At 47.0% G+C, this 12,151-nt stretch overlaps 1 protein-coding gene across 2 annotated transcripts in view; it reads right to left on the bottom strand.

Moving 5' to 3' along the window:
* The window catches only part of LOC120050125 (semaphorin-3ab-like), a 58,564-nt gene extending 52,624 nt beyond the window's left edge, over positions 1–5,940 (bottom strand). For both annotated transcript variants that reach the window (XM_038996777.1, XM_038996778.1), the window contains exon 1: positions 5,349–5,940. In XM_038996777.1, coding sequence (XP_038852705.1) covers positions 5,349–5,457 — 109 coding nt within the window. In that variant the 5' untranslated portion in view covers positions 5,458–5,940. The remainder of the gene's footprint in view (positions 1–5,348) is intronic.
* Positions 5,941–12,151: the final 6,211 nt, after the last annotated feature.

Below are 12,151 nucleotides of genomic sequence, written 5' to 3'. Positions count from 1 at the left end.
GAGTTGTTCACTCTGTTACCAACAGGCAGACGATATCGGAGCATGAGCCAACAGGCTCAGAGACAGTTTCTATCTACAAGCCATCAGACTGCTGAACACTTGAACTGGACTGTCCACCTGCACTGACTCTCTGCACCTTATTACACACTCTCATTCACTCACTCACTCACTCACTCACTCACTCACTCACTCACTCACTCACTCACTCACTCACTCACTCACTCACTCACTCACTCACTCACTCACTCACTCACTCACTCACTCACTCACTCACTCACTCACATATCCACACCCATCACAACTGCTGCTACTCGACTCTTCTTCACTATTTCTAATAGTGCACAATTTAAACACTTGCTCCCACATCCCCCCTTTATCTGATACATGTGTAAATATTGGACTATAAATTGTGCCTTCCTGTATTATACTTACGCTAAAATGTTTATTCTGTTCATATTCTTATATTTTATTGTTTCTTATTGTTGTTGCGTTGTCGAGGAGAAACCTGCAAATAAGCATTTTGTTAGACAATGTATATGACGTGTATGCTGTATATACACTACATATACAAAAGTATGTGGACACACCTTAGAATTAGTGAATCAGGCTATTTCAGCCACACTGTATAAAATTGAGCACACAGCCATGCACTCTCCATAGACAAACATTGGCAGTAGAATGGCCTTATTCAAGAGCTCAGTGACTTTCAACGTAGCATTGTTATAGGATGCCACCTTTCCAACAAGTCAGTTCTTCAAATTTCTGCCCTGCTAGAGCTGCCCCGGTCAACTGTAAGTGCTGTTATTGTGAAGTGGAAACATCTAGGAGCAACAACGGCTCAGCCGCGAAGTGGTAGGCCACACAAGCTGACAGAATGGGACCGAGTGCTAAAGCGCGTAAAAATCATCTGTCCTCGGGTGCAACACTCACTACTGAGTTCCAACATGCCTCTAGAAGCAACGTCAGCACAGTAACTGTTCGTCGGGAGCTTAATGAAATGGGTTTCCATGGCTAAGCAGCCGCTCACAAGCCTAAGGTGTGCAATACCAGGCGGAATAACGGTCTGGAGCTATTTTTCATGGTTCGGGCTAGGCCCCTTACTTCGAGTGAAGGGAGATCTTAACCCTACAACATACAATGACATTCTAGACAATGTGCTTCCAACGTTGTGGCAGTTTGGGGAAGGCCCTTTCCGGGTTCGGCATTACAATACCCCTGTGCACAAAGTGAGGTCCATACAAAAATGGTTTGTCGAGATCGGTGTGGAAGAACTTGACTGGCCTGCTCAGAGCCCTGAACTCAACCCTATCAAACAACTTTGGGATGAATTGGAAAGCAAACTGCGAGCAAGGACAAATCGCCCAACATCACTAATGCTCTTGAGGCTGAATGGAAGCAAATCCCCGCAGCAATGTTCCAACATCTAGTGGAAAGCCTCCCCAGAAGAGTGGAGGCTGTTATAGCAGCAAAGGGGGAGAAGACCAATTCCATATTAATGCCCATGATTTTGGAAAGAGATGTTTGACGAGCATGTGTCCACTTACTTTTGGTCATATTGTCTATGACTAATAAAACATGAAACTTGAATGTGTGTGCTTATTGTAACCTGCAGGGGTCAGTGTTTCCCAGGTTGAATACTACTGGGATGACCGTAATACAGTACAGTATGTCCAGGTACAGTATGTCCAGGTTGCACTGCTGTGTGAAAGACAATGCTGTAATAACCTATACCTTGATATGCGTTAGAGCATAATCAATTCAATGACATTGAGCATTAGAATTCATATTTGGCTAACTGTGACTTGCTTTGTCTCATGATCCATTCAATGCTTGGGCCTAGTTGTGTCCTATCGACAATCTAAGCAACGTTATTTAAGAAACTGTAAACGATCAACTTGGACTTAATCTCCAGTTACTTGAGGGAGTAAAAAATAATTAACTCTGATCATTACTCTGGCCCTCTGAGAACAGATCCTTCACTGGGAATGTCTCACCCCACAGGGAAATCATTCACTCTGGACTCGCTTCGCCAGCCATCCCAGGAGAAAGGTCACTCAATGTGCTTTAGTTTCTCCGTTCTTATTTTCCTACAAAAACTGCTCATTCCGCATTTGTTTGACTGTCCTTCCCGGGGACACAAACTACTGTCCTGCACTTGTCTGAATATCCCTCCTTGGGGAAAGAGCTCTCCTCTCGCTTGATGATCCTTCTCCTGGGAAAATGTTTACTCTGTGCTCGTTTGACTGTCCTTCACTGGAGAATTCCTCCTCGTCGTTTATTTGACTTAATTACTATGCCAGATTCACAGAGGGAGAGAGAATGAATGGTACTTCACTTAACAACCAGTCTCTCTCCCGCCTAGTCTACTGTAAGTCTGCCAGCACCCTTCATTAAAGCAACGCTTCCCTCCCTCTCTCATCTCCTCCTTTCCCTCTTCCCTCTCTCCCTCTCTCCATCAGCCAACGTGTGGGTGTGAACAGAAAGGTTTCAGACGACAGGCATCAAGAGAGCCATCCAACACCTGTGGACCCCTCTACCTCTGAGACGCACACATGTACACACACACACACACACACACATACTCATGCGTATGAGCATACACAAGAACACACACACACACACACTGCGCACAAACACACACACACACTGCGCACAAACACGCACACACTCACACACACTGCGCACAAACACACACACACACACTGCTCACAAACACACTGCGCACAAACACGCACACACTCACACACACTGCGCACAAACACATGCGCACACACACACACAGACACACACTCGTCATCACATTCAGCCAGGTGTGTAATTATCTGTGTCTGTGTCAGATCTGACACATCCCACCCTGGCTGAATACACACATGCCACTTTCAGTCTGTAGAGGAAATCACCAGAGAGATGGTGTTGAGTCGTCACACACACCAAGCTGCAGCAAGAACCTTAAAGACAGAGTGACAGACAGACAGCTATTGATGTGCTTTGGTTGGTCTGACTACACATTTCAATCACCCACTGTATACAATGCAGTTCAGCTTTGTATCACCTAATGACACCTTTCATCAATGACACATCTTTCCTCCCTTGTCAGACAGCAACATGGCGTCCTGTCAGAAAAACAAGTGGGGGAGATCAGAGAAGACCAGTATTGTTGTTCTAGTCAACAGACAGATGGCTCAATCTTGGGAACCGTTTTAATGAAGCAAAACACATTTTCCCATGATGCCTCTGGGCTATTCCTGGTGTAGATTGTTACGTCGGGAGGATGTGACGCGGTGGCGGCGCAGGTGGAGCTGAGTTTTACGGCGGTTTTTACAACACACTACTTGACCCTTGACTGCACAGAGAAACATCTTCAACATAGTGCCCCCTAGAGACAGACCAGGGTCTTACAGTACATACCACTAATAAGTGCATGTATACTTATACATCCTGTGTAGCCATATAATGGTAGCCCAGTGGTTAAGAGCGTTGGGCCAGTAACTGAAAAGTCACTGGTTCAAATCCCAGAGCCAACTAAGTGAACCATCTATTGATGCCTTGTGCAAGGCACTTGACCCTAATTGCTCTGGTATGTCGCTTTGTATAAGAGTGTCTGCTAAATGTATACTTTGATTAACAAAACTGCTGATAAATGTTATTTATTCTCTGATTAAAAATAATGTTATGTCATGTTCATACAGGCCTTTACAGGCCTCCACAACCTAACCTTATTCCCAGCCTGAGAAAAAAGGACAAATTGCCTATGTTTGTACATTTTAGGAATGTATATTTTTTTAAAGGAGACGAAGAGAGAGAGAGCGGGGAGAGAGAGAGAAAAGGAGAGGGAGAGAGAGAGAAAAGGAGAGGGAGAGAGAGAGAGCGGGGAGAGAGAGAAAAGGAGAGGGAGAGAGAGAGAGCGGGGAGAGAGAGAGAGCGGGGAGAGAGAGAGAGAGAGAGAGCGGGGAGAGAGAGAGAAAAGGAGAGGGAAAGAGCGGGGAGAGAGAGAGAAAAGGAGAGGGAGAGAAAACGGAGATACCACACAGCTCTCTAGCCGTGTACTTTTGGTCATGTTTTGGACAAGGAACCGCAACAGCTCGCCTCTCAGACGACCGACATTAAACGAAACGTCCCAAAATATGCCAAAAATGTCTGTGGTTTATTTTAGTCCCGAGATGAAAGGTCTGCCATTACAAAGAGCTTGATTTAGTCTAGGGTGTGAGAGAGAGAGGAGAGAGCCGGCTCTGAGGTCTCTCCACAGTCTTCTACCTCAAAATAACACAGAGGGAAGGCAGAATAACATGTTGACTCGCCCGACAAAAGCTCACACGAGCACCGTATGAACGGTACCCGGCCAGATGTGTGACTGGTGAGTGATAACATCACCTGGGTGTAGTCCATAGGGGATCTTGTTCTATATCATAGAGACATCATGTCGGTCATGAATATTCTGTAGTGGTGTGCCCTGAACAACCCCGTGAATCCAGTGCATATCTTTTCCATATGCAGTATATCTGTTAAAACAGTAAGATGTGTGTGTGTGTGTGCAAACTTTCTCCTGAGCTGAAGCAGAAGTACTTGTTGACTTTGGCGAATAGCTGGTAAGTCGATTTTGGGGTTAATGAGAACTAGGGAGACCGGATTACCCCCTTAAACTGTGTGTGTACAGAATTCGCATGTCTGTGTGTGTGTGTGTGCTTGTTCGTGTCTATGCATACATGTGCACCTCTGTGTGTGTGTGTGTGTGTGTGTGTGTGTGTGTGTGTGTGTGTGTGTGTGTGTGTGTGTGTGTGTGTGTGTGTGTGTGTGTGTGTGTGTGTGTGTGTGTGTGTGTGTGTGTGTGTGTGTGTGTGTGTATTTATGTGTTTCACGGCAGTGCAGCGGTAGTTCTGAAGGGGACAGTGGAAGGGGAAAATATATGCGAGGGCCAATACATACATTTAACCAAGCCCCCTGTCCGCATATGGAAACAATCTGACCGTAAGGAGAATACAATCTAAGGGTAAGGAGAAAGCATTATTCTAAGTGGGAGAGAGAGAAATAAAGAGAGGGGAAGCAGGAGAGCGAGAGAGAGAGAGAGAGAGAGAGAGAGAGAGAAAAGATTGAGAGAATTGAAGATTTAGAGAGAAATTATTGAGAAAAGAGATACGTAGATAGATGAGCAGACAGAGAGGAAGATACACTGAAGAGTGAGAGGGAAAGAAAGAAAGAAAGAAAGGAGAGAGTGCACACAAAGAGGAAGAGTAACTCAGACAGCACACATAATATCTCCTGGAGCCATGCTGGCGGCTGTAGCAGAACCAGAGAAAGAACCAGAGAAAGAACCAGAGAGCCAGGGGGGGAGGGAGAACATACACACTTACCCCTGTAGGAGAGCTTTAACCTGGGGACGCTGTGCTTGGGCTCCCCCTGCCCAGGCACCACCGCCCCACAGAACAGCAGCAACAGTACAATCCCAGGTAGGTAATCCATGGTGCTGGAGCGCTGGCCTCCAGCCCAAGGGGGGCACACACCCCACACTTGCCCAGAGAAGAGTGTCTCCCAACCGGGTATACAGAGACCTGGCTGTCCCTCCCTTCCCTTCCTCCTCCTGCAGCTAGAGAAGATCCACAAACTCAGGAGGGGGTTTCAGGCAGGGGGAATACAATCCTTGGTTTCAATCCCGATTCAGAGCACAGATTTGGGGGGATTTCAGCAGCGCAAGGGGGTATCACATGGCTTCCTGTGTTGAGGTCCGGGGTGGTAAACCCTCTGTGCTGTTCATATGTCCCCCTCCTAAGGATTGGGTGATGTGGGGTCCCGGTGGGAAGTGCGAGGCTCGAGCTGGTTGAGGAAGAATTCTGATTGAAATATTGAAGAGGTATCCAGCAGAGATACTGCTACTATAGATCTCTCTTCTGCTCTGCTCTCTTCTCTTCAGTCTCTCTCTCCACAGTCACTCACTACTAGCCTCCAATCCTGTCCACGGCTCCGCCAGACAGAGAGGGAGAGAGAGAGAGCTACACCATCCACAGGAGGGGAGGGAGAGCAGCTGAGCGAGAGAGAGGGGGAGTGTGTATGAGAGAGAGGGGGGAGGGAGTGAACTGAGCAACGTTGAAGTACTGTGAAATAGAAGAGAATCCTGTGCACATGGTTCCGTCTTCCTCTAGTCTCGCTCTTTTGTTTTTCTTTCTTTCCTTCTGCAGTCACTGGTCAGTCCCAGCACCCTTACTCTAGAGGTGTGACACATTAACAGACTCACACATGCTTACCCTCTTCTCTACCCCATGCAGTTACAGACAAACGGCATAGCATGCAACTCAGCAGGTAATCTCTGGTCAAACCTGGTTTCAAAATGAACACCATTAAGCATTTATCTAACGCCCTATCCAATGAAAAGCAGTGAGCTGGCATTCAGGATTAGTTAAACATGTATATTGTTTTATAAAAGGCATGTTTCAATTAATAAATGTTTATTGTACTGCACTTCTATGGAGTGCAGGAGTCCAAACATATCAATTTCACAGCAAATAAAGAATGACATTTGTTTTTTGACTTGTCCAACAAACTAGGAAAAACGGGTTTGATTGAATGTCACAGACTAGAAACCTGGCCCATATGGAAATCTGAAAACATGGCTTTCTAGTAAAGCAGGTCTGTGAGAGATCCTGTCACTGCTAAAGTCATTCTATAGTAAACCTGGTCTGGGTCTGTGGCATTCCCCTTCCCCAACTCTCCACCCCTCTGCCCCTGCAGGTGTGACCCGTTCTGTTTCTTCTCCCGGTTTGTGACGGCAGGCAGCTAACAGCACTGAGGTGATGGTGATAAAAGCTGTGATAAACACAAGCATTTATGTGTCAGCTCACACACCTCAACACCACTGCAACAGTCACAGAACAAAACACATCCCGGCAGTAGATACTGCATGGCTATAGTGTGTGGGGGGAGGGTGTGTGTGTGTGTGTGTACTGGTGTCTCTGTCCGTGTCTGTGCACCATTATATTCTCAACACTCCCAGCAATGATTTGTCCCTCTTAACAACTGCACAGAATGTGTGTGTGCACGTACGTGTTCCCAGGTCTGTCTGTGTGTGTGTGTGTGTGTGTGTGTGTGTGTGTGTGTGTGTGTGTGTGTGTGTGTGTGTGTGTGTGTGTGTGTGTGTGTGTGTGTGTGTGTGTGTGTGTGTACGTACTTCTACCCGAGTGTGTATGTGTATATGTGCACTCCAACTCCCTCATACATCATCACCCCTTTAGTCTAAACAGGCTTTTTAGATGTGTACCCACAACAAAGAATGTGCAGATAGACATGAAAGGATCTCTCTCTCTCTCTCTCTCTCTCTCTCTCTCTCTCTCTCTCTCTCTCTCTCTCTCTCTCTCTCTCTCTCTCTCTCTCTCTCTCTCTCTCTCTCTCTCTCTCTCTCTCTCTCTCTCTCTCTCTCTCTCTCTCTCTCTCTCTCTCTCTCTCTCTCTCTCTCTCTCTCTCTCTCTCTCTCTCTCTCTCTCTCTCTCTCTCTCTCTCTCTCTCTCTCTCTCTCTCTCTCTCTCTCTCTCTCTCTCATCTGATCTATTGGGGGATTAATACCTGTATTAAATACCTGTCTTAATCCCCACTGGGAGCAGGGAGGCGAGATATGCCGCAACACGCCAAGACAGCCCGCCCTTTAGGAGATGTGGCCAGCAGCAGCAACAGGACCCATCGCCACCAATCTATTTGTGATGCCTTGGGCGGGACGGGAGCGCGGTGCTGCTGAGTAAGGACGTCTTAATAAATCGTGACATGTTGTTGACCGCATAATGAGCAGTCATTGACAAGGAGCTTCCAGAAGCTTTCAGCGCCTGCTGGTAAAAATAGAAGAGAGACACCCTATACCCCGGTGTGGAGGTACAGTAATACAGGGATGGACCCTATACCCCGGTGTGGAGGTACAGTAATACAGGGATGGATCCTATACCCCGGTGTGGAGGTACAGTAATACAGGGATGGATCCTATACCCCGGTGTGGAGGTACAGTAATACAGGGATGGACCCTATACCCCGGTGTGGCGGTACAGTAATACAGGGATGGATCCTATACCCCGGTGTGGAGGTACAGTAATACAGGGATGGATCCTATACCTCGGTGTGTAGGTACAGTAATACAGGGATGGACCCTATACCCCGGTGTGGAGGTACAGTAATACAGGGATGGACCCTATACCCCGGTGTGGCGGTACAGTAATACAGGGATGGATCCTATACCCCGGTGTGGAGGTACAGTAATACAGGGATGGATCCTATACCTCGGTGTGTAGGTACAGTAATACAGGGATGGATCCTATACCCCGGTGTGGAGGTACAGTAATACAGGGATGGATCCTATACCCCGGTGTGGAGGTACAGTAATACAGGGATGGATCCTATACCCCGGTGTGGAGGTACAGTAATACAGGGATGGATCCTATACCCCGGTGTGGAGGTACAGTAATACAGGGATGGATCCTATACCCCGGTGTGGAGGTACAGTAATACAGGGATGGATCCTATACCCCGGTGTGTAGGTACAGTAATACAGGGATGGATCCTATACCCCGGTGTGGCGGTACAGTAATACAGGGATGGATCCTATACCCCGGTGTGGAGGTACAGTAATACAGGGATGGATCCTATACCCCGGTGTGGAGGTACAGTAATACAGGGATGGATCCTATACCCCGGTGTGGAGGTACAGTAATACAGGGATGGACCCTATACCCCGGTGTGGAGGTACAGTAATACAGGGATGGATCTTATACCTCGGTGTGTAGGTACAGTAATACAGGGATGGATCCTATACCCCGGTGTGGAGGTACAGTAATACAGGGATGGATCCTATACCCCGGTGTGGAGGTACAGTAATACAGGGATGGATCCTATACCTCGGTGTGTAGGTACAGTAATACAGGGATGGATCCTATACCCCGGTGTGGAGGTACAGTAATACAGGGATGGATCCTATACCCCGGTGTGGAGGTACAGTAATACAGGGATGGATCCTATACCCCGGTGTGGAGGTACAGTAATACAGGGATGGATCCTATACCCCGGTGTGGAGGTACAGTAATACAGGGATGGACCCTATACCCCGGTGTGGAGGTACAGTAATACAGGGATGGATCTTATACCTCGGTGTGTAGGTACAGTAATACAGGGATGGATCCTATACCCCGGTGTGGAGGTACAGTAATACAGGGATGGATCCTATACCCCGGTGTGGAGGTACAGTAATACAGGGATGGATCCTATACCCCGGTGTGGAGGTACAGTAATACAGGGATGGATCCTATACCTCGGTGTGTAGGTACAGTAATACAGGGATGGATCCTATACCCCGGTGTGGAGGTACAGTAATACAGGGATGGATCCTATACCCCGGTGTGGAGGTACAGTAATACAGGGATGGATCCTATACCTCGGTGTGTAGGTACAGTAATACAGGGATGGATCCTATACCCCGGTGTGGAGGTACAGTAATACAGGGATGGATCCTATACCCCGGTGTGGAGGTACAGTAATACAGGGATGGATCCTATACCCCGGTGTGGAGGTACAGTAATACAGGGATGGACCCTATACCGCGGTGTGGAGGTACAGTAATACAGGGATGGACCCTATACCCCGGTGTGGAGGTACAGTAATACAGGGATGGACCCTATACCCCGGTGTGGAGGTACAGTAATACAGGGATGGATCCTATACCCCGGTTTGGAGGTACAGTAATACAGGGATGGATCCTATACCCCGGTGTGGAGGTACAGTAATACAGGGATGGACCCTATACCCCGGTGTGGAGGCACGGTAATACAGGGATGGATCTTATACCTCGGTGTGTAGGTACAGTAATACAGGGATGGATCCTATACCCCGGTGTGGAGGTACAGTAATACAGGGATGGATCCTATACCCCGGTGTGGAGGTACAGTAATACAGGGATGGATCCTATACCCCGGTGTGGCGGTACAGTAATACAGGGATGGATCCTATACCCCGGTGTGGAGGTACAGTAATACAGGGATGGACCCTATACCCCGGTGTGGAGGTACAGTAATACAGGGATGGATCCTATACCCCGGTGTGGAGGTACAGTAATACAGGGATGGACCCTATACCCCGGTGTGGAGGCACGGTAATACAGGGATGGATCCTATACCTCGGTGTGTAGGTACAGTAATACAGGGATGGATCCTATACCCCGGTGTGGAGGTACAGTAATACAGGGATGGATCCTATACCCCGGTGTGGAGGTACAGTAATACAGGGATGGATCCTATACCCCGGTGTGGAGGTACAGTAATACAGGGATGGATCCTATACCCCGGTGTGGAGGTACAGTAATACAGGGATGGATCCTATACCCCGGTTTGTAGGTACAGTAATACAAGGATGGACCCTATACCCCGGTGTGGAGGTACAGTAATACAGGGATGGATCCTATACCCCGGTATGAGAAACATGTCTAGGAGACAGGGATGCATGTGAGAAACATGTCTAGGAGACAGGGATGAATGTGAGAAACATGTCTAGGAGACAGGGGTGAATGTGAGAAACATGTCTAGGAGACAGGGGTGAATGTGAGAAACATGTCTAGGAGACAGGGGTGAATGTGAGAAACATGTCTAGGAGACAGGAATGAATGTGAGAAACATGTCTAGGAGACAGGGATGAATGTGAGAAACATGTCTAGGAGACAGGGATGAATGTGAGAAACATGTCTAGGAGACAGGGGTGAATGTGAGAAACATGTCTAGGAGACAGGGATGAATGTGAGAAACATGTCTAGGAGACAGGGATGAATGTGAGAAACATGTCTAGGAGACAGGGATGAATGTGAGAAACATGTCTAGGAGACAGGGGTGAATGTGAGAAACATGTCTAGGAGACAGGGATGAATGTGAGAAACATGTCTAGGAGACAGGGATGAATGTGAGAAACATGTCTAGGAGACAGGGATGAATGTGAGAAACATGTCTAGGAGACAGGGATGAATGTGAGAAACATGTCTAGGAGACAGGGATGAATGTGAGAAACATGTCTAGGAGACAGGGATGAATGTGAGAAACATGTCTAGGAGACAGGGATGAATGTGAGAAACATGTCTAGGAGACAGGGATGAATGTGAGAAACATGTCTAGGAAACAGGGGTGAATGTGAGAAACATGTATAGGAGACAGGGATGAATGTGAGAAACATGTCTAGGAGACAGGGATGAATGTGAGAAACATGTCTAGGAGACAGGGATGAATGTGAGAAACATGTCTAGGAGACAGGGATGAATGTGAGAAACATGTCTAGGAGACAGGGGTGAATGTGAGAAACATGTCTAGGAGACAGGGATGAATGTGAGAAACATGTCTAGGAGACAGGGATGAATGTGAGAAACATGTCTAGGAGACAGGGATGAATGTGAGAAACATGTCTAGGAGACAGGGATGAATGTGAGAAACATGTCTAGGAGACAGGGATGAATGTGAGAAACATGTCTAGGAAACAGGGGTGAATGTGAGAAACATGTCTAGGAGACAGGGATGAATGTGAGAAACATGTCTAGGAGACAGGGATGAATGTGAGAAACATGTCTAGGAGACAGGGATGAATGTGAGAAACATGTCTAGGAGACAGGGATGAATGTGAGAAACACTCCCAGCAATGATATGGATCCCAGTTCAAAATGCATGAAGACCTATCATCTCATCATGGTAACTTTTGTTCTTGGTACAGGTAGACCTACATTTCCTGCAGCATAGTCTATGTATGCTACAGTAATATAAAGACTGAATGCCATCTCCATCTGGCTTTTGGGGGTCACCTTACTTTTTTATTGTAAACATCTATATATTTTTATTGTAGCTGCAGAGTTGTAAAACAGCCTATCACTGGAATATAGTTGCTTTTAATCAGTGCACGCAAGCACTCTCTCGCAGTCTTTCTCTCTCTCCATCAACTCCAAAGAAATTGTATCCAAAATAGATAATCCCATACTAGATTGATATATAGCCCTATATATAGATGTCCTAGCCTAACTCTTTCAGGTAATACATTCAATGCAGTATTAGCCTTCTGTTTAGATAATTAATGATGAATTATGCATAATAAGCTTCTAACTTATAGCCTCTGTCTCTTGCGCAATACACACACACCTGTGCTCCGCTGGATTCTCTCCTTAGAAAAG

This window comes from Salvelinus namaycush, chromosome 6 (genome assembly GCF_016432855.1).
Source record: "Salvelinus namaycush isolate Seneca chromosome 6, SaNama_1.0, whole genome shotgun sequence".
Taxonomy (NCBI): Eukaryota; Metazoa; Chordata; class Actinopteri; order Salmoniformes; family Salmonidae; genus Salvelinus; species Salvelinus namaycush.
This window is presented reverse-complemented; position numbering and strand designations above follow the sequence as displayed.